At 42.6% G+C, this 24,034-nt stretch overlaps 1 protein-coding gene across 2 annotated transcripts in view; it reads right to left on the bottom strand.

Annotated features, from left to right (window-relative positions):
• The window catches only part of jakmip1 (janus kinase and microtubule interacting protein 1), a 334,448-nt gene that overhangs the window by 118,926 nt on the left and 191,488 nt on the right, over positions 1 to 24,034 (bottom strand). For both annotated transcript variants that reach the window (XM_033021201.1, XM_033021210.1), the window contains exon 5: positions 6,774 to 6,983. In XM_033021201.1, coding sequence (XP_032877092.1) covers positions 6,774 to 6,983 — 210 coding nt within the window. The remainder of the gene's footprint in view (positions 1 to 6,773; positions 6,984 to 24,034) is intronic.

The following is a 24,034-nucleotide window of genomic DNA, read 5'->3' as shown; positions in this document are numbered from 1 at the left end:
GAAGGCAGAGAAATTAGTCCCAGTTATATTCATTTTCGAGGTGGTCAATGGAACAAGTTGGACCTTTTTGACACTACAATGTCTGCATCCCAAAGAAACTTGTACTGTACAAGACAATTTCGGTCACCCTAGCAGCCATCTTTAACACTCAATAGAACCACCATCAATGCTATTGAGATAATATATGGCAAGGCAAGGCAAGGCAACTTTATTTATATAGCACATTTCATACACGAGGCAGACTCAAAGTGCTTCACATAAAAACATGTCATACAATAAATGAAATAATAAAATGAAATAAAATAGAAGAACTAAAAGAAAAGAAAAGCAAAATTAAAAATGCATTATAAAAAGTGCAAAAGTTAAAAGTGCAATGTAGTTAAGATTTAGCTGAAAGCTAAAGTAAACATAAAAGTTTTCAGTCTTGTTTTAAAAGTGGTCAAAGTTGAGGCGTCTTAAATCTTCAGGAAGTTTATTCCAACTATTTGTTGCATAGTAACTAAATCCTGCTTTCCCATGTTTTGTATTTACTCTGGGAATCACTAGCAGATTGGTTTCAGAAGATCTTAGCGGTCTAGAAGGCTTATACAGTGGAAGCATGTCAGTGATATACTTTGGCCCTAAACCATGTAGTGATTTATAGGTGAGCAGCAGGATTTTAAAATCAATTCTCTGACATACAGGGAGCCAATGTAAGGATTTAAGAATTGGTGTAATGTGTTCAAATTTTTTGGTCTTTGTTAGAACTCTAGCAACAGCGTTCTGAACAAGCTGTAGCTGCCTGACAGTTTTTTTTGGAAGACCTGCAAGGAGACCGTTACAATAATCTAGCCTACTAGTAATAAAGGCATGTACAAGTTTTTCTAAATCTTGAGCTGACATGAGTCCTCTTAATCTTGCTATGTTTTTGAGGTGATAGTAGGCCGATTTTGTTACTGATTTGATGTGACTGTCGAAATTTAAATCTGAACCCCAAGATTTCTGGCTTTGTTTGATGTTTTCAGGGACAGAGAGTGAAGGTGTTGGGTTACTTTAAGCCTTTCTTTTTTAGCACCAAAAACAATTATCTCCGTTTTGTCCTTATTTAGTTGGAGAAAATGTTGGCACATCCAGTCTTTTGACTTGCTCAATGCACTGGCACAGCAGATCTATGGGGCGATAGTCATTTGGTGATAGCGCTACATAGATTTGAGTGTCATCGGCATAGCAGTGGTGGTCAATATTATTATTTCGCATGATTTGCCCTAGTGGGAGCATGTAGATGTTGAATAAAGAGGGCCCTAAGATCGAACCTTGCGGGACTCCACACTGATTTTGGTTCTGATACAAAGTCGCCAATGGAAACAAAATAGTTCCTATCTTGTAAATATGACCTGAACCAGCTTAAGACTGTGCCTGAGAGCCCCACCCATTTTTCCAACCTGTCCAAAAGTATTGAGTGATCAACAGTGTCGAATGCAGCACTGAGGTCTAATAGCATTAATATTGAAACTTTGCCAGAGTCTGTGTTAAGACGGATGTCGTTTACAACTTTAATAAGGGCGGTCTCGGTGCTATGAAGAGGTCGAAATCCTGACTGGAAGTTGTCGTAGCAGCCAGTTGAAGCCAGGAAGTGATTAAGTTGCTGGAGGACAACTTTCTCAATGATTTTACTTATGAAAGATAGGTTTGATATTGGTCTATAGTTGTTAATAATAGAGGCATCTAGGCTCCGCTTTTTTAAAAGAGGTTTAATAACTGCAGTTTTCAAGGCTTTTGGGAAATTGCCTGATTGAAGAGAGCTGTTAACTATTTGCAGTATGTCTATTGCTAGGCAGTCAAAAACATTCTTAAAGAAGTTGGTAGGTAAAGCATCAAGGCAGCAGGTGGATGGCCTTAGTTGTGTCACCGTTTCCACAAGAGTTTTAGAGTCTACTAGACCAAGTGCAGACCCGTTGGGTCTGGTCCCCCAATGGTGTGATCCCCCAACCCAATATTCGTCCAATGGAACTGAAGCCGTTCCCAAATGTAAGATTCCAGCACTCCCCTGCCTCCCTCAGCAGTGGATTAAAAAAAAAATCAAATTGCACCTCCCCTGCCTGCTGCAGCAGTGAAAGGTTCAGAGTGTTCCTGTCTTGCAAGTTTGTTTCGAAGTGTGTTGGAAGCTGTTTCGAAGTGTGTTGGAAGCTGATAGGAAGGAGCAGCCATCAACAAATCAAAAGGCAGAAAGTCAACGAATCAAAAGGCAGACAGGCAGCCGGACGGACGGATGTCGGACGGATGGGGCGAGAGTTTTATAGAATAATAGATGACATTAAAGCATGTCATCATTGCCACGTTACCTTTGCCTAAACAGGGTGGTGATCCAACATTTTTGTTTGAAGCGGTGATATTGATGGCACGTCTGATGCCTTCAATTTTATCTGTATAAAATAATGCAAACTCATTGCATTTCTGCGTGGAATGGAGTTCAGGTGGTATTTGTGTTGGGGGGGTTGGTCAGTCTGTCAACAGTTGCAAAAGGGTTTTTGCCTTATTAGTGTTGTTGTTAATGATATTGGAGAAAAATGTTTCTCTAGCACTTTTTAAGTCTAAATTGTAGGCACGGAGGCTCACTTTATAGATGTCATGGTGAATATGAAGTTTTGTTTTCCGCCAGATGCGCTCAGCTTTCCGGCATTCTCTTTTCTGGGCTGTTACAAAAGCAGCTTTTCTCCAGGGTGCCTTTTGCTTACCAGAAATCGTTTTAACCGTAACAGGTGCAATGACATCTATAACTTTCACAATTTTGGAGTTAAAGTTATCTACAAGATCATCAGCAGAACATGGGTTTAGAGGTGGTAAGAAGGAGATGGCATTTTTAAAGAGTACATTAGAATGTTCATTTATATACCGTTTTATGGCTTAATAAATGATAACATGATAAATGCTTAAAGATTATTTCCAAAAATTGGACTGCCTTGCACTGGCTGAGCACCAAGTTTGTTATAATTAGTGTTGCCGGGAGAAGATGATGCCTTCTGTAAATAACATTTCAGAAGGTGCCAGGCACAACAGGATGGTATGGGCACCCTATAAATAGAGCATCATATTTTACTTAAGTACTAGCGTACAGGACAGGACAGGAACAATATTACAATGTCATGAGATAAAGCCCTACCAATAACAGCAAGACAAACAACATGTTTAATTAAAGTGATAAGGGATTACTAGGCTAACAGCAGCAGTGATCAACATGAAACAATTCGATTCCTGTAAATCAGATTGTCATCTGGTTCATGAATGTATCTTTGAGGAACGATATCTACTGCTTTATGCAGTCTAGTCTGCATGTAACTTCAGCACCAAGTGGCTCACTCTTAAATGACCAAACAAGGCGTGTAGTTGAGTGCATGAGTTGGTTCAACTGTACTTTATGTAGGTAGACACAAAATGCTGGAGTAACTCAGCGGAACAGGCAGCATCTCTGGAGAGAAGGAATGGGTGATGTTTCAGGTCGAGACCCTTCTTCAGACTGATGTCAGGGGGGGGGGCGGGACAGAGATAGAATGTAGTTGGAGACAGTAAGACTGGTGGAAGAACTGGGAAGGGGGAGGGGATGGAGAGAGAGGGAAAGCAAGGCCTATTTGGAATAAGAGAAGTCAATGTTCATACTGTTGGGGTATAAGCTACCCAAGCGAAATATGATTAAGAAGGAACTGCAGATGCTGGAAAATCGAAGGTAGACAAAAATGCTGGAGAAACGCAGTGGGTGAGGCAGCATTTATGGAGCGAAGGAAATAGGTAAAGTTTCGGGTCGAGACCTTTCTTCAGACGAAGGGTCTCGACCCGAAACGTTACCTATTCCCTTCGCTCCATAGATGCTGCCTCACCTGCTAAGTTTCTCCAGCATTTTTGTCTACAAGTGAAATATGAGGTGTTGTTCCTCCAATTTGTGCTGGGACTCACTCTGACAATGGAGGAGGCCCAGGACAGAAAGGTCAGATTGGGAATGGGAGGGGGAGTTAAAGTCCTGAGCAACCAGGAAATCAGGTAGGTTAAGGCGGACTGAGCGGAGGTGTTCAGCGAAACGATCGCCGAGCCTGCACTTGGTCTCACCAATGTACAGAAGTTGACACCTGGAACAGTGGATACAGTAGATGAGGTTGGAGAAGGTGCAAGTGAACCTCTGCCTCACCTGGAAAGACTGTAGTAGTCCTTGGATGGAGTCGATGGGGGAGGTAAAGGGACAGGTGTTGCATCTCCTGCAGTTGCAGTGGAATGTACCTGGGGAGGGGGTGGTTTTGGGTGGGAAGTGTTGGGTTGACCAGAGAGTTGCAGAGGGAACGGTCTCTGCGGAAAGCAGAAACGGGTGGAGATGGGAAGATGTGGCCAGTCGTGGGATCCCGTTGGAGGTGGCAAAAGTGTTGGAGGATTATATGCTGTATTGGACGGCTGATGAGGTGGAAGGTGAGGACAAGGGAGATTTTGTCCTTGTTGTGAATAGGGGGGGAAGGGGAGCAAGAGCGGAGCTGCAGAATATCGAGGACACCCTACTGAGAGCCTCGTTTATAATGGTAGATCTTAGAGATACAAAATGGAAAAGGCCTTACGGCCCACCGAGTCCACTCCAACCAGTGATCATTCTGTACACTAGCAACATCCCACACACTAGGGACAATTTACTATTTACAGAAGCCAATTAATCTACAAACCTGTAGGTCCTTAAAATGTGGGAGGAAACTGGAGCACCCGGATTGTCACAGGGAGAATGTACAAACTCCTTCTAGACAGAGCCCTTAGTCAGGATCAAACCCAGGTCTCTGGCGCTGTAAGGCAGCAACTCTACCGCTGCGCAACTGTGCTACCCTGTGCCTCCTGGGAAGACATTCTCTATGAACCTCATTTGCAAATATGGGCAATTTGTCTTCAGCTTAATGGCACACGATACATAGGCCCATATTTAAGTCAACCTCCTTGGTCAGAAGGGTTCTTGGAGGCCATAAAAATATATATATTTTCACCTCATTAAACTTTTTCGTTGGGTCCCCTCAAGGCATGTGCTCCCTGATTATATCTTCCCCTGATAAATAACCTTACAATACCTGGCGAAACGCATTGGATGATATGGCAATTGGAAGTGCTGGCTGAATTTCTGAGGTGAAGCAATGGTTAAGTGATGTTAGTTAATCCAATGTTGACACTACGAATGTCAAGATTAGGCAGCCCAAACCCAAAGAAGCAGCTCATGGAATTTAAGAGAAAGTTGCTACCCTTGATGATAAGAATATTTCTTCAAACTATTTGAAATGTTGTATGTTCATAATTGGTCAATTATCAATCAAAAATGTGAACTGCTCGACTGAAATGTCATCTGGCAGCCAACCATGTAATTAGCTCGTACTAAAACTAGTATAAACCTTACAGGCTATAGCATTTAATAACTGGGATTATAAATTGCCTTTAAAGTAACAAAAAAGAAACTTCAGTCACTTGGATTTTATGCCCCAATTAAGGTAAGTCATGAAGCCAGTGGGAAGACAGAGAGAGAGAGAGAGGGAGAGGGAGAGGGGGGGAGAGAGAGAGGGAGGGGGAGAGAGGGAGAGAGGGAGAGGGGGAGAGGGGGAGGGGGGGGGGAGAGAGAGAGGGAGGGGGAGAGAGGGAGAGGGGGGAGAGGGGGAGAGGGAGAGAGGGGGGGAGGGGGAGGGGGGGGGGGAGGGAGGGAGAGGGGGAGAGGGGGAGAGGGGAAGAGGGAGAGAGGGAGAGAGGGAGAGAGAGAGGGAGAGAGAGAAGGAGAGAGTGAGGGAGGGAGAGATAAGGAGAGAGAGGGAGAGGGAGAGGGAGAGAGAGGGAAAGAGATGGGAGAGAGGGGAGAGAGAGAGAGAGAGAGAGAGAGGTACTGCAGTAGCTACAGAAAGGGTCAATGTAGACAAGCGAGATAAGGAAAGGTAAGACACGTTGTCATTGATACCGACATACAGGTCCCCTAAGGAACTGCCCTTTATGGTTAATCTGAAAAAATACAGATATTTGAAATACTAACAATATCCTTTCTGATTGGTCACTGTTAAAAAAAACTACAAAAGTTATTATTCTATAAACTGTATTATTATCCACACTATGTTTTCTGAAATGATGTGTAACAAAATATTTCACTGCTGACATTCACACATGGATACGTGAATGCATTTATTATGTATAATTTTAAAAATAAATTAAAAATATCTGGAGCCAGACATTTGCTATAGCAGCTTCTGTGGTTGCAGTTTGACTCCAAGAAAGGCAAAGGCCGATTCTTGAATGCACAACAACCCTTTTTGGATGCAATCTGGATTGTCATAGTTTTGGATCTCACGTATACAACCAAGATTTTTTTACTTTCTCATGATCTGACAGCAAGCTAGCGCCACAGAGCTATTTGTACTTGTACCGCAGAGCTACTTGTACTTGGGCAGATGGTGTGGAGGGAGCAAATGGTGTGGACCAAGAAAAATCTTGGAACAAAAGATGCTGAAGCAAAAAATGAGTGAGATGGAAACTAAAATGAACTTGTGGAGTTAATATCTACTTGATCCAGAACAGAAAAACAAGAAAAGTTCCATGATAATATTCAGCAGATTAATCTCAATGCCAAGAGTAGATTATTAATTGGTAAATCTGCTTTTAGAACCAATTTACCCCAGCAATGTTTGGCCTATTGATTTACTGACACAGTATGTATCATTTTCAGTTTAGATTATATTATTATCATCCATAGCAATTTCATCTATAAAGCTGCCAGACTATATTTCATCAAAACAGACAGTGGTTCTTACGTGATTGGGTGGCGGTTCGGAGCTGTCCCCACCAGCACTGGGGAATTCCCGCTTGGGGCTGCTATGGTAACGCTCTGCTTCCTTCACCTGCACCAACTGCTCATCAAGGGCTTCTTTCTGCAGAATTAACTTCTGGGTGTGGCCTGCTTGAATGCCCAGGTCCTTCTCCAGGGCAAGGATAATTCTGTCTTTGCCTTTTATCTCATCCATCTGGGTGAAACATAAAACAAAAGTTAAAGTGTGACTTTCAAGGCACCATCACTGGCATTTCAAGGCAAAGAGAAATGTAAAATGCTCACGGCCTGCCACAAGTTTAAAAAGCAAGAAAACATTTTATTTGTTTTTGAAACCCATTTTTCTCTCTTTCAAAGGTTAACTTTTTCTCTTTCCACAGATGCCGCGTGATCTGCTGAGTATTCAGGGCATTTTCTGCTCTATTTCAGATTTCCAGCATTTGATTTTCAAGTATTTTATTATGACTCTATTCAGCAAGTTCTTGGTGGCAGAAGGGTCAAGTTCCACAGGACATGAATTAAAATGTCAGGCATGATGCGAGGAAATATTTTCCATGCAGCGAGCAGTTTGATTTACAACAATGTGGTATTCTATTTCTTTTTTGGACAGTTTTGTTCATTCCTACAATTCATTCCCTCGCTGTGTTCTCAGTGCATTGCATATGGTCCTTGCTGAGGGCACTAGTTGGGATGTGTCCCATGCTGCCACCCTCAATGTTTCAACCCAACCCAATCGTAGAAAGTCCAAGGAACTGCAGATGTTGGAGTTACTCCAGTACTGTGTGCCTTTTATTCCAACCATGCAAGGAATTATCTTCCCACTCACATGGAGCAGTATCTGGTCTCTACATAGCAAAGGAGGAGGACTGGCTGAACTTTGTTGCCTTCCACCACAGTGAAGAATGCTGTGGTGGAAGTCTGTGTTAAATTCTATTGTGTAATGTGTGTTCTTTTTAAGTGTATCGCTGCGGGCAAATTCATTTCACTGCACCTTCGGGTGCATGTGAGGAATAAAATTGACTTTGACTTTGATGGACTCTTTAGAGCAGAGTTGAGAGAGGGAACTCATCTCAACCTTACTCTAAGCAACACAATAGGACAGGTCTTCCATGCTGTGGCACGTAGGAAACCCACAAATGCAAGGAGTGGAAGTAAGGAAGAATTCTGGTCTAGGATATTTGATGGTACAGTGTTTTATAGAACCTAAAGTCACACATGAGGAACCATGAAGTGAAAGCTCCAGATTCTTCAAACATTTGCCGTTCACTGAAACGAAAGCATCCATGCCTATAATGGCTGGCATGCCTTTTGGGCTGTCATGCCTGTGCTGGCTCTTTCCATTTCCATAATTTTATTATTCATTGGTGGCATTTATTGCCCATCCAATTGCTATTTCTGTTCCCACCTAACCAGTCCATTTACACTTTCCTGTCAGCTAAAGCTTTCTTCATCATTGTCAGACACTGTCAATGTAGGTATCATTTGCAAACTATTTAATTGTGCTCCCTGCACTAACGTTCAAATCCTTTCCGTCAACCACATAAAATCCATTGTTTACAATGCAAAACGTCTTCAAATACAACCAGGTCAGCTTTATTTTCCTGTTCTTCTCCCAGGGACTGCGTATTTATTATCTTTGCATATCTATCCAGAGTTTGAACCTGCTCCCACATACATTCCGGTTCAGGACTTTTTTAATTCATGTCCTGTAGAACTTGACCCTTTTGCCACCAAGAACTGTTTTTTTCTCTGCCATTTATGATATTGAATACATTTATTAAATCATTTCCCTTCAGGGGAACAGCCTCAGCTATCCATAGAGTCCCTCATCCCCAAAACCATTCTATTAATTAATTTTGTACATAGATTTGAATTTTCACATCCATCTCACTGGAACTGATACAATTCCCTAGCAATAAGCTGAACCAATGCTTTACAGAAGTGCAATATAATTTCTTTAAGAAGGAACTGCAGATGCTGGAAAATCGAAGGCAGACAAAAATGCTGGAGAAACTCAGAGGGTGAGGCAGCATTAATCAGATTAATTAATTAATTAATTTTAATTAGATTCTATGGAGCGAAGGAAATAGGCAACGTTTTGGGTCGAAAGCCTTCTTCAGACTGATGCGAGGGTGAGGGGTGGGAAGAAGAAAAGAAGAGGTGGAGCCAGTGGGCTGAGGGAGAGCTGAGAAGGGGAGGAGAAAGTAAGGACTACCTTAAATTAGAGAAGTCAATGCCCAAGCGATATATGAGGTGCTGTTCCTCCAATTTACGGTGGTCCTCACTCTGACAAATGGATGAAGTCAGTGAGTTGTGTGTGGGTGCAGGAGGTAGCACCAACACTGTCGTCGATGTAGCATCAATATAATTTCCTTGCGTTTGAATATCAGGATCCTGCAGGCTGTTTTTTAAATCATCTTTCAGTTTAACTTACCACTTTCAAATATTTTTGCACTTAAATACCCAGATCTCTATGTTCCTCCACCCCTTTTAGAATCGCGCCCTTTCTTCATTCTATTGATTTCACTGTTAAATTTCATTCGCCACATGAACAGCCATGATCACAATGAATGGCGGTGCAGGCTCAAAGGGCCAAACAGCCTCCTTCTGCACCTATTTTCTATGTTTCTATATCAGCCTTTTCCACCTCTCTGTCTACATTTTCTTTATCTGTGACTTTCCCTTCCATTATTACAAGTTCTGTGTTGTCTGCAAATTCTGACAGGTGCCTCGTTGGTCGTTGTCATGAATATGCATCAGGAATAGAAATGGCCCTTGGGAAAGACTGTTTGCCTTACTCCAGCCCAAAAAGCAAGGATTCATCACGACTCGCTGCTGACATTAAGTCAATTTCACCCGCTGCTGCCTCAGCTCCTTTTTATTCCGTGAGCTTCAATTTTTGATGATCGCCTTATCATGTAGCACTTTATCAAATACCTTTCAAAATTCCACTAAGGTGAACACACCATTAACTTCATTGTTCTTCATCCATTGTTAATCCATCAAAAATAATTTCTAGTGATTCACCTTTAATTTGTCCAAATACATTTTGCTCCTGATTAGGGTTATCAGCATCTTAGTTTAGTTTAGTTTATTGTCGCAGGTACCAAGGTGTAGTGAAAATCTGTTTTGCTGCCTGCTATCCACTCAGCGAAAAGACTGTATATGATTATAATCAAGCCGCCCACAGTATACAGGTACAGGATAACGGGAATAATGTTTAGTACAAAATAAAGTCCAGTAAAGTCCAATTAAAGATAGACTGAGGCTCTCCAGACATAAGAATAAGGGGTAAGCCATTCAGAACGGAGACGAGGAAACACTTTTTCTCACAGAGTTGTGAGTCTGTGGAATGCTCTGCCTCAGAGGGTGGTGGAGGCCGGTTCACTGGATTCCTTTAAGAGAGAGCTAGATAGGGCTCTTAAATATAGCGGAGTCAGGGGATATGGTGAGAATGCAGGAACGGGGGAGGTACTGATTTGGGATGATCAGCCATGATCACTGTTAGGTATGTGATAATTAGCATATGTAATTAGCATATGTAATTAGTGTCATATGTTGTGCAAGTACGCATGTGCGGGGAGACTCTAGGTGGCGTCCTGCAGTAAAGAAGCTTGTATGATTACTCCCGTGTCCGAGCCTTTATTCAAGTGTGCTAAGCATCCCGAATACACAACAATTGGCGACGAGGATAAAAGAACGAAGATAAGAACAAGGTCAGTAAGAAGAATCAAAAACAAAATTTAAAAAAAAAAAGAAGTGTATTTGGAAACAAAGTGGAATAGCACGAAGCCTAAAGATTTGGCGCCAAATGGTTTTGAATTGGCGTCAAAAGGAAAAAAAAAAAAGAAAAGAAAAAAGGTAGGAACGGGAAGCAATAGCTCAGGGAAGAGCGAAGGAAAACAAGCAGGGCAGTTAAACGTCCGTCGTTTGAACCTCAAACGTCGCGTGAGGGCTCGTGCTGTGAAGCCAACGGCCAGCCCCAGGAGCAGCCACAGATGTCGGGTGGGGGCCTAGTACTGTGAAGGCCACGGACAGGTCCAGAGAGCCACCGACGAAAGAGGACCGTGTAGCCCACGGCCAGCTCCAGATGTCAGGTGAGGGCCTAGTACCGTGAAGGCCACGGACAGGTCCAGAGAAGCACCGACGGAAGAGGACCGTGTAGCCCATGGCCAGCCCCAGTAGCAGCCACAGACGTCGGGTGAGGGCCTCGTACCGTGTAGGCCACGGACAGGTCCAGAGAGCCACCGACAGAGGCTGAGTCTTCAGCCCAACCGGGAACAGTCAGCCCGGTGGGGGAAGAAAGTAAAGAAGGCCCGGTCGGGATCAGAGTCAACCCGACCGTGAGCAGAAAAGCGGACAGGCCCGTGAGAGAAGCGGAGAGAAGCCAAGAGCCGTGAAAGCCCGGTCGCTGGGGACGGCCGAGAGCGGGGAAAGCCCAGACGTGAAAGGAAGTCTGGCCCCGAGCGAAGAGTGGGTCCGCGCGAGAAAAGCGGGGCACAGCACTCAAGCACTGCAGCCCAGTCGGGAGCAGTGTCAGCCCAGAGGGGGAGTGAAGCAGAGAAAGCCCGGTCACGGGAGACGGCCGAGAGAGGAGAAAGCCTCCCACAAGTGGGGCACAGTCCCGACGCTTGGAGAGAAAAGTCTAAAGAAGGGAGGCTGATCGGTCAAGACAAAAATAGGCAGGACCGATTGCAATTAGGACACTTCAGTATAATCCAGCATGGAGCCTCCTTCACTGAGCATGGAGCCTCCTTCACTGAGCAATGGACAAAGGGTTAGGCATTGCAGAATCTCATGAAACACCAAGAGCAGATAAATAAGCAGAGAAGGGGAACTGAACAGCAGAGGAAGCTGCTAGAAAATGGAAACTTGCAGCCATGGGTCAGATCCCACCTACCAAGAGGAAAGCAAAACAAATACATGAACCAGAAAATGAGAACTCACAAAGCAAGAGGTAATGTATTTGGTTTAAGTATAATACCATTGTGTAACAGTGTATTATTCAATGATGGGTAGGAAAAGAGCATATACCGTACAGTTGAAATGGACTTAAAAGGGGAGGAGTGCGGTTTATGTAATAGAAATGGTATTACCTGCCTCCAAGTTAAAGGGGGAGGAGTGTTATGTAGGTAATAAAAATAGTGTTCCCTGCCTCCAAGTTAAAGGGGGAGGAGTGTTGAGTATGTAATAGAAGTGGTGTTATCTGCCTCCAAGTTAAAGGGGGAGGAGTGTTAGGTATGTGATAATTAGCATATGTAATTAGCATATGTAATTAGTGTCTTGTCATATATTGTGCAAGTACGCATGTGCGGGGAGACTCTAGGTGGCGTCCTGCAGTAAAGAAGCTTGTATGATTACTCCCGTGTCCGAGCCTTTATTTAAATGTGCTAAGCATCCCAAATACACAACAATCACATTGAATGGCGGTGCTGGCTTGAAGGGCGGAATGGCCTACTCCTGCACCCATTGTCTATTGTCCAGTGAGGTACATGGTTATACTGACGCACCGTATAATGCTGGATTCATTTTTTGATCCCTTTTTTGAACAAGAGTGCAACATAATGCACTTTAGCTGTCTGGCACCATCCCTTACCCAGAAATCACAAAAAAGACACAAAGTGCTGGAGTAAATCAGCAGGTCAGACTGTATCACCACAGAAATGTATAGTCAGTGTTTCTGGTCAGGACACTTCTTCAGACTGATTGTAGAGGGGGGGGGGGTGGGAGAAAGCTTGAAGAAAGCGGGAATACTCTCTAAGAATGATTGGAAGAGTACAGTCAATAGCTCTGCAATCGACATCTTCATTTATCTCAACAACCTAAAATGTATTCCATTGACATTGTATGATTTATCTACCTTATGTACAGCCAACTATTCTAATACAACCACTTTATCCATTTCACCTCTCCAGTAACTCAAATTCCTCCTCGTTTATTATAACCCTCCAGCATTATCGCCCTTGGTAAAGACAAATTTCAAGTGCTCCACCAATATTTTTGCCACCCCTGCATTAATTGTGCATGTAGACAAAATAGTAAAAGATTAAGTAATCAGAAGTGTCAAAGAATCACTGACCCTTATCTCAAGGGCATTACGGTTAAAAAATGAGAAAATTATAATTCAAGTGTACAGAAAATGATCAGAATCTATCTGAACTGTTAGGTTTTAGCTTTGATGACAATCCTCAGGGAGGGTATACTGGTCTTTACAGGGTATATACAAAACAAATGAGAAATCAGAAACTGGATGACTTTTAACCAACTCCCTGTCCAATTCTTTGTTAACATTAAAGTTTAAATGTAAACTCGCTGAAGTGGTTCCTCAACATTTTTCATACAGCCATTCTTCATTTCATTGTTTCTTCTTTGTTTGACATTATGGGGCAGCACAGTGGCACAGCGGTAGAGCTGCTGCCTTACAGCGCCAGAGACCCAGGTTCGATCCTGACTATGGGTCTGTACGGAGTTTGTATGTTTTCCCTGTAACTGCGAGGGTTTTGCTGAGGATATGCCGGTTTCCTCCCGCACTCCAAAGAACTACTAGTTGGTAGGTTAATTGACTTTGTTAAAATTGTAAATTTTCTCTAGTGTGTAAGATAGTTGTAGCGTACGGGGTGATCGCTGGTCGGAGCGGTCTCAGTGGGCCAAAGGGCTGTTTCCGCGCTGTATCTCTAAACTAAACTAAATTACGCATTCACCAACACGTTTCAGATCAATGCCCTCAGCTAGGAAGTGTGCAGCTCCTTCCACTTAGATTCATGGTGAATTGAGTTACAATGGCTGCTGTAACTAACCTGAAAGTACTTTAATATATGTAAGAAAGAACTGCAGATGCTGGATGTGTCTACCTTTAAATCAAAGGTAGACACAAAATGCTGGAGTTACTCAGCGGGACCATGCAGATGTCAGCATCTCTGGAGAGAAGGAATGGGTGATGTTTCTGGTCGAGACTCTTCTTCAGGCTTTAATATATTTACACACAGTTTGCTCTTTAGGGTTTATTCAAGAAAATTATTTTAAATATTAGCTACAGCTATTGATACCTGCTACATAGTAACTCATAATCAGTTTTACAAAGAAAATGTTTTAGTTTATCGAAAATCCTGAGGTTAATTGACAGCATTACTTCAGCTGCCAAGACCTTGAGCTCTGACATTTGTTCACTCTTTGCATTAATTATTAGGGAATGTAAATGTGAATGACATTGACAAACTACATTTCATTCCAAAGGCTCGTTTCAGTCTCTTATCTGAATAATGATTCTGGTAAATCAATTAGAAAACCAACTGTATGGTTTAATATTCTGCTGAGTTTTAAACCATGGATGGCTTTATTTACGAGTCAGCTTTCCCAGATGAGCTGTGTGTTTCATGCACCTTGCATGCTGCATTCTATGTCTCCAATGCATGTTAAGAGAGGAACAAAGCAGATACCAGAGGTAAACACAAAATGCTGGTGTAACTCAGCGGGACAGGCAGCATCTCTGCAGAGAAGGAATGTGTGGCGTTTTGGGTTAAGAACCATCTTCAGACTTAAACCAGCATCTGCAGTTCCTTCCTACACAAAGCAGATACCAGATCCCGACTTCCTCATTAAATCCAGTTAGAATTTAAGGTTTTATGTTTGGTTCACTTCAAGGGTGTTTCTTTGTTATTACCATTGTTCAGCAAAATGGATATTTCAAACTAGTCCAATGTATAAACCTTTGTTTTTTACAATAATTTGCAACCAAAGTGACAATAACAATACATAAATACTCATTCATCCACTGTCACTGATACTTTTACATTTCCAGGAATTTCCCACCAACACCTCACCCCCTCAACTCCCGAGTTTTCCCACTGGCATCACTGATCAACACAATCCACAACCTAACATTACAATTAAGCTCAAATGGATAGTAATCTATGTGTAACTTCTGTTTTTTTGAAAGTTGCATCCGAACAGCAAAATACATTTGCAATACTGTAACATTACATAGCTAGCTCAGATTTTTATTAAGATTAAAAAATATATCAACTGAATCTTCCAAGTGAATCTAAGAGGATTCATTTTTCAAAATGTTAGTGCTATTTATAATGCCTCCATATATGTACACCTGAAGAATGTCAGTTAATAGTAAAGGCAGTTCATTGTCTGAACAAGGGACCTGACCCGAAACTTCACCCAATTGTTTTCTCCAGAGATACTGCTTGACCCGTTGAGTTATTCCAGCACTTTGTGTCTACCTTGGGTATAAATCAGCATCTGCAGTTCTTTAATTCTACCCTAGTTTATTCCCTTGGTGTTTTATCCTTCTTGAACATCGTTTGCAATTTTGCTGTACAGTGTGCTAGTTGTTTTAAAGTGTCAAAGTATTTGCCACATACAACCAACTGGTTAATTCAACACATGTGAACTATCCATCCACAACATCTGAAACTGCCCATTATTTTACCACAGATATTATGCAGCATATTATCTGTGATTTGATGACAAGATCTTCCATTGTGGGTCTATCCCTTAGATGTGTCATCTTAATATCTTGCTTAATCCTAACATCATGCTGTCACCTGTTAATAAAGAAGAGGGATAATACTAGGGAATATACAACACGCCACAATGAATTTCCAATCATTTGATATATTTGGATGAAGTTTTGCCTGCACAGCAAAAAGAAACTACCATTAGGAAATCAATTTATGTTGCTATTTCTATCTAACAGCACATCAATAAAAATAAACTCATGCGTTCCAGAGAAGAAAGATGTAAAAGAAATCTGGAATAATCTTACTGTCAAAATTGGATTATAAATGATGCAGCAGAAAGTTCCTACCACAAGATGATGCTGGTTTCCCTTGGTATGTCAGTACACTTGTGACCCAGTGATAGCAGAGTCTCAGGAAAAAACGGGGCTTGAGCTCAATGACAGAGGATGAACATAATGAATGGGGTGATCCAGTCAAGGGCCTGTCGGCGACTTGCCGGCACCCGTCATAGTCGCAGCAGGTCTCTAAAACATTTTCAACGTGTCGCGGGGTGACGCCTGTATGGTCGTGAGTAGTCGCACAAAGAGTCGTACCTTTTTTTGGTCGCTGCTGAATTTTCAACATGTTGACATTTTTGGAGACCTGCTGCGACTATGACGGGTGCCGGCAAGTTGCCGAAAAAAATCGCGTAAATGAGACAGGCACTTCAGGTAGAGAGCTATCAGCATTCTGGGTGGGTGGCTCACCAGTTACTCTGGCTCTCTAGTTGGCACTTGTAACATAGAACAATACAGTGCAGGAACAGGCCATTCAGCCCACAACGTCCATGCTGAACATAACGTCGAGTCAAACTCATCTCCTCCGTCTGCACATGATCCATATCCTATCCCTCCGTTCCCTGCCTGGCAAGGTGAGAGAGGCTCCCTTCACAGCACATGGGAACAAGGATAAGTGATTTTATTTTGATTTTGAATTGTAACTTAGAATCATCACCAGCATCAGGCTTGCTAATTCCTGAGCACTTGTACCTGAAATTCCCTAAATACTCCCAACCTGCTTTTGTCCTCAAGATTCCTTGGACAATTATATAGGATTAAGCTTTATTTCCCTTAAATGTATCCATGAAGTGTCTCAGAGACTAGCTTCTAAATTAAAATATAATGCCAAATTTCTCACTTAAACCAAGTGGATAAGTGATATATTCTAAAAGAAATAAATCAATTTGATAACAATATAAAGCTCTTGCAGGGTGCATCGCTCAGTTTCATCAAAGTCCTATCATATAGCTAGTGCAGCAGTCTACACTTAGTTAAATTAGAGATGGTTCCTCTACACAAATGACATTCCTACTGATGGGGGTCATACATTATGTGAACTAGTGTTCAATTATCATTTTGATGTTACTTGTTCAAACCCACTTGGCACACAAAAGCACATACTTATCTTTAGCCTCGTGCATTGCAGATGGATATCATTGGAAGACTGAAGCCTATTTTGGAGTTAGATTGAGTGGTGTTAGATCCCCCACAAAGATCATACCCTCCGCAACTCCCTGGTTCACTCATCCCACCTAAGCCAGCCCCCCTCCAGGTACTTTCCCCTGCAACCGCAATAAATGCAACATATGTCACTATATTTCTTCCCCCGACAGTACTTTCAGGTGAGGCAGAGGTTCACTTGCACCTCCTCCAACCTCATCTACTGTATCTGCTGTTCCAGATGTGTACTTCTTTATATCGTTGACACCAAGCGCAGGATCAACGATCATTTCACTGAACACCTCCGCTTAATCCACCTAGCCCTACATGATCTCTTGGTTACTAAAGACTTTAACTCCCATCCCATTCCCAACCTGACCTTTCTGTCCTGGGCCTCCTCCACTGTCAGAATGAGGCTCAATGCAAATTGGACGAACAGCACCTCATATCTTGTTGTAGCAGCTTACACACCAGTGGTATGAATATTGATTTATATAACTTCATGTAACCCTTGCTTTCCCTCTCTCTGTCTCTCCCCTAACCTAGTTCTCCGACTAGTTTAACTGTCCTCCTGATAAACGTTTACTGATTGTATGCCTCGTTGTCACCTTCCCCTCACCTAACAATGAACCATTCTACATTTTCCTCGATCAGCGTCCCCTTATCCTTCCATATCTTTCTGTCTCCCTCTCCCCTGACTCTCAGTCTTAAGAAAAGTCTCAACCCGAAACGTCACCTATTCCTTCTCTCCAGAGATGCTGCCTGTCCTGCTGGGTTACTCCAGCATTTTGTGTCTATCTATGGTTTGTAAAAGTGACAGGGTCCAACCAGAATATCCAAGAATCGAATAAAAAAAAATTCAAGACTATAATGAGTTCTCTACTGATTTCAAATGCAAGTAGAAGCTGGTGCAGCATATATTTGATGGCATCATACATTTGTGGAGATACAAGAAACTTCAGATGCTAATAGAATTTAGAGGATTTTGTGGAGACAATGTTGGTGGTCTCTCCAATACTTTGAGGAGTAGGTAGTCTGTGTCTCCGAAGTTTACAGGATGGTGGGGATCACTGCTGCCCAGTAAACCATCAGCGTTGTGCTGGAGTGGAACTCTTGATCTTCAAACACTCTTTTCCTCAATTACTCAAAGGTTAAGTGCACTCAAGGGAAGTGATGGTGAGTTTCATTGTCAGTGTCTGTGTTTGTTGGGGAGTCGCTGTCAAGATTGGGGAAATGGTTTACATTTTCCTGGTTCTAATAAACAAATCGTTATTGCCAGAGTACGAAGTTGCACAGAGGGGGTCGTTTTGGACAAGTGAACTGTTGGACCCATTTTCTCATAGGTTTGGAACTGGTATTGAGTGCATCAGTTGCCAGTGGTGCTCCACAGCTTGATGACTAAACCTGTGGTGACCGGGGGTAAGTGAAGCTCGGCGGTTGTACAGTCCCATTGGTCCTGCAAGTTAGCTCCACTCCATTGAGAGGCTGCTTGGAGGTCAGAGAGACATAGTGTCATATAGCGTGGAAACAGGCCCTTTGGCTCAACTTGCCCACACCGGCCAACATGCCCCACCTACACTAGTCCAACCTGCCTGCCTTTGGCCCATATCCCTCTAAACCTGTCCTATCCATGTACCTTCATGAATACTTCTTCAACGCTGTGATAGTCCCTGCCTCAACTACCTCCTCCAGCAGCTCATTCCGTACAGCCACCAACCTTTGTGTAAAAAAGTTATCGCTCAGGTTCCTATTAAATCTTTCCCCCCTCACTTTAAACCTATGTCCTCTGGTTCTCGATTCCCCTACTCTGGTCAAAAATACTGCGTTCACCTGATCTATCCCTCTCATGTTTTGTACACTTGATGTGCATTGCTTCAGCAAGAAAGATTAATGGGCCTGTCCCACTTACGTGACTTTTTTGGCGACTTCCGGCACCCGTCATAGGCCGTTGCAGGTTGGCGAATATTTTCAACATGTTGAAAATTCAGCGGCGACCAGAAAGATGCTACGACTCTTTGGGCGACTGAGGAGACTACTCACGACGATACAGGCGACACCCTGGCAACATGTCGCGGGTGCAACCTCTATGGTCGTGAGTTCCTTGTTCTGGTCGCCGCTGGATTTTCAACATGTTGAAAATTTTCGGCGACCTGTCACGAACTATGATGGGTGCTGGCAGTCGCCGAAAAAGTCGCGTAAGTGGGACAGGCCCATTAGTGCAGTAACAGGGCAGTGGTACAGCTTTGCTTCACAAATAGTTTGCTCCGAATCCACTGGTTACACTCACAGCTTGCATGCCATCATGAAGGAAATATAAGATGGAGATGAATATCTTTGGGCAGTCAAATTTGAGAACGAGTCCTTCTCAATTGATGGGAATCAAAATCTTTTGTGAGGTAAAAAAACATGTGTAGGAAGGAATTGCAGATGCTGGTTTACACCGAAGACAGACACAAAATGCTGGAGCAACTCAACGGGTCAGGCAGCATCTCTGGAGAAAAGGAATAGGTGACTTTTGCGTTGAGACCTTCAGACAACTGAAACAAAAGTCATGTTGTCACCACTCCTTGCATATTTCTGAGAGATGTTGAAAGGTGGAGTTCAATCTCACTGGGCACCACGATGGACAGAGTTCACACTATGATTTGGGAGATAGATCCCATGCCTGTCACGCTGTTGACGGTCTTGGTGAGAGAAAGACAGCTGGGGGTGTGTGGTCACTTTGTCATCCAGTGAACAGATGGCTGGGATGAGCAACAGGAGGAGCAGTTCCCCTGTTGTCCAAGGCCATGTCTCCAACTCACTATTTGGGGATTATCATGACTTGTAGTTATTTGGGGACATGATCTGCAAGACTGCTGACCTAGTGAAGGAAGATGAGACAAGGGTGGATAGCTCTTCTACAACCAACACACAGACAATGGGCCAAATGCCCTTTTAGTTTGGTTTATGATTGTCACGTGTACCAAGGTACAGTGAAAAGCATTATTGTTGCATGCTATCCAGTCAGTGAAAAGACCGATTGCAAGACATAATCACAAACAAGCCGTCCACAGTGTACAGATACAGAATTAAGGGTATAACGTTCAGTGCAAAATAAAGTCCAGGTCAGTCCAATTAAAGCTAGTTTGAAGGTCTTCAATGAGGTAGATGGGAGGTCAGAACGCTCTCCAGTTGGTGACCGGACGGGTCAGTTGTTTGATAAAAGCTGGGAAGGAACTGTCCCTAAATCTGGAGGTATACATTTTCAAACTTCTGTACATCTTGCCTGATGGGAGAGGGGAGCAGAGGGAGTGACCAAGGTGAGACTGGTCCTTGATTATGCTGGTGGCCTTGCCAAGACAGGATAAAGTGTAGATTTTCCATTAGCATGATTAACAATTACGATTTCTATCATTATTTTTTCTACGACATATCAAAATGATCTCTAGTCCATGAGATCTGAGTGTTCCATAACCAGATGACACTAATCTACGGAAAGAAAACCATTCACTTGCACAACCAAAGAGTTTTATCAGGAGGCAATCCATCAGATCTGAACCTATAACCCCAGGACAATTCCCTCCACTAAAGCTTGGTTATAGATGGCTGAACACTTTCCCCTGTGGTAAACTAATCAGACTCTGCAGGCTTCAATCTTCTGCTTGTAAAGTCAGTCAGCTGCAGAACAAGATTATAATCTGCTGATGCTACAAAATAAAAATCGTAACAAGATTGTCTTCCCCACAAAGAGGATTAAAACTTTGCGCATCTTGTATCCCTAAGGTATCATACAATAAATGTCTAGTACAGCATTTGGCTATAACACTAAAATATTTCTCACAGTCTGGCAAAGTGGCCTTGAGAGAACAAAATTGGATTTGGATTTTGTAAGGGAACTACTCAGATGCAGATTTACAATTTTCAGATTGCTGCTTTCATTATTGTATCCTATTTTATGGTGTTTAGTCTAATTTTGAGATACAGCATGGAACCAGGCCCTTCCCCCTGACACTTATTCTATCCCACGCACTAGGGCCAAGTTACAGAGGCCAATTAACCTACAAATCTGCACATCTTTGGAATGTGGGGGGGAACCGGAGCAGCCTGAGAGAAATCATGTGGTCACAGGGCGAACGTACAAACTCCGTACAGACAGCACCCGTAGTTGGGATCGAACTCAGGTCTCCGGCACTGTAAGGCAGCGGGTCTACCGCTACGCCACTGTACCGTCCCCATGTAATGTCATGCCTTTCTTATTATCTTTTCCAACACAAAAATATCTTGGCCAAATGCCCATATCAATCATGTCCTATCCTCCAACCCTAGTTTCTTGTACACCACATCCTTTTCTGACCAGCTGGACTTGACCCAGAGTGCCAGAAGCCATTAGTAACAAATTATTCAGCATATTAGTTTAGCACGATCCCACCAACTCAGATGTAGTTGCTTAAAATGATTCCACCTACCACATGGTTTCACTATATCAAAGAAATTGCATTAAGGGCATAATTTGCGCGTCATTTACGCAACATCATTTACGAGTCATGACGCACGCGTCGTGACGTGCATGTGATGCGCGCATGGCATGCATAACGCACGCATGGTGAGACGTGGTGGCGTATGCAGTGACACGTGGTTGCACATGGCGCCCCAGGATTTTGGGATTCACAAAATCTTCGCGCGCCATCCGCGTGACGCGCAAATCTCGCCCGAGTGGGACAGGCCCTTTAGTTTCACCTACATTTTGCTGTTAGAGTGTAACATTCTTTAGTATATTTTTTAGTATAATTTTTACGTTGATTTATATCTGAAGAAGGGTCTCGAACCAAAACGTCACACATCCAATTTCTCCAGAAATGCTGCCCAACCCACTGAGTTACTCCAATCACTTGATTATTTTTTTTGTGAACGAACATTTGCAGTTCCTTGTATCTTCTTGTAAACTTATTCTATACTCGGATTCAACTCGGATTTGATTAACAGTCCCTTATCTTAAACATTATCTGTTTCTCCTTCCACTGATGCTGCCTGTTCAGCTTACTTTTTCTTAATTCCACTCATTTAAGACCAGCGTGCCGAGCATATTCCACAACTTTGCTAGCCTGTTCAACAACATATTGAACAGATTAGCCTAAAGAAGGGGCCTGATCTTGAAACATCACTTATCCATGTTCTCCAAAGATGCTGCCTGGCCCACTGAGGTACTCTAGCACTTTGTGTCTTTTTTTTGCAAACCTGCATCTGCAGTTCCTTGTTTCTACACATTTAATGTGCAGGTATGTTTTACCATTCTCCTATCAGAAATTTACCATTTTACCAGAGTTTTACCATTCTCCTATAAAGAAATTCCCTTTGTTCAGCCCATCCCCTTGCCACCATCTCTCCTATTGAAAACTAACTGGGATCTTTCCCTTTCCCTGTTTTGACTGATGATCACAGACCAAAACCTTTGACTGTTTCTCTTTCCACAGATGCTGCCTATTGGTGTTAATCAACACAAGGTAGACACAAAAAGCTGCAGTAACTTACAGGCAGCATCTCTGGAGAGAAGGAATGGGTGATGTTTCAGGTCGAGACCCTTCTTCAGAACCAACATCTCTGAGAATGATTTAACAACCTGTGCTTTTAACATGAGTGGCTTCTTAGCTGGAGAACATTAAACATTGAATAATCCTAACCAGAAGAATCTATGTCCTAAAATGTTCTCGTTTATCTGTTTCTGACAAGATGGGTAATGTCACCAAATATGTTTAAAATATTAAATTCAAAAGCGCTCAAATCCTTCTAAGTCTTTTCACATATAAATATCTCAGAAATTTGAGAAAGGAGCTATGAATTTATTTTCCATTTATAAATCTATTACAACTTAGAATAAGACGTACCCTAAGGACAGATATGAATATGAATTATCAAGGATGACGAGTTGTCTCACTAAAGGCGTGAGAACAGATGCATTTATTTAATGAATTCCTGTCACGTTTTTCCAGCACTTGCATCAAGATTACACTTCTTCCATGCAAAGGTTCAATGAGTGCAAATGGAACTTCAGTTTCAATGAAATTCAGTGTGGACATTTTTAATTGTTGCTATATTTACCATTCTTCTGTAAAAGCTGTGGAGTTTCATCACAATTTTATTTTATGGACTTAAATATTAGGACCCATCTTTTATATACTCATAATGCTAAGTTTAGTGCCCAACAAGGGCAGCATAATGACGCTGGGGTAGAGCTGCTGCCTTACAGCGCTAGAGACCCTGGTTCGATCCTGACTATGGGTGCCTTCTGGATGGAGTTGGTATGTCCTCCCCGCGACCCACGGGTTTTCTCCGGGAGCTCCTTTTTCCTCCCACACTCCAAAGACATACAGGTTTGTAGGTTAATTGGTTTCTGTGAAGGGTGTCTGTTCAGAAGGCTGCCTAGGGTGCAGGAGTGATAGTGTACGGATGATCGATGGTCGGTGTGGACTTGGTGGGCTGATGGACTTGTTCCCATGCTGTATCTATAACATTTAAAAACTAAAACTAAAACATTTTCTCATGCTATAGATAAAGGTTAAGCTTGCCACTGAAATTGGTCCTAAGATTTAACAAGAGTATTCTGATTCTGGACTGGAGGACAAAGTGTGGCGTTCATATGTGTAATCAGCATGTTACTGTTATCATGCCCAGAAGAATCAGTGACACAGTATGCTGGAGAGGCTCATTTCATGCCTTGGATATGTTGGGGAGCAGAGATCTTTGCTGCCCTTAGCAGAGGTAGATTGGAAATCAGGGCTGGATTTAGATGAAGAGAGGCCCTAAGCTGTTCCACTTGTGAGCCCCCCCAATCTCCCACCCCCACGACTAGAGGAAGATGGTCCACTAGATTGACACCGATTTGCAGCCAAGCGTGGCCAATGAGATAAGGGGCTGGAAAGCTGCTCTTTATTTATTTATTTATTTGTTTGTTTATTTATTTCTTTATTTATCGCCACTGCTAGTGTCGAGTTATTGGTTTAAAACACTATTATTCTGTAATGGAGGGCAAGGAAAATTACTGAAGGGTTGTTTAGAGACTACAGTGCGTTGTGACAGCATATGTAAGAAATGCCTATGACAGTGTCAAAAATATTATACACCTTGCAGGGCTCTCACTTCCAATGGAAGTGCAATGCAACAATTGGTTTCCCTAAATGACATTCCTCCCTGTTTTGGGGGCAGGGAACACTGTGGGGAATAACACAATCATTTAAACCAGAAGCATCCCTATTCAAATAATCAATCTATGTAAATTATCTCATAACATCCTTACAAAAATCAGACACAATGGAATGTAC

Source organism: Amblyraja radiata, chromosome 1, assembly GCF_010909765.2.
Source record: "Amblyraja radiata isolate CabotCenter1 chromosome 1, sAmbRad1.1.pri, whole genome shotgun sequence".
Lineage (NCBI taxonomy): Eukaryota > Metazoa > Chordata > Chondrichthyes > Rajiformes > Rajidae > Amblyraja > Amblyraja radiata.
Note: the sequence above shows the minus strand (reverse complement) of the source record. Positions and strands in the feature narration are given on the sequence as shown.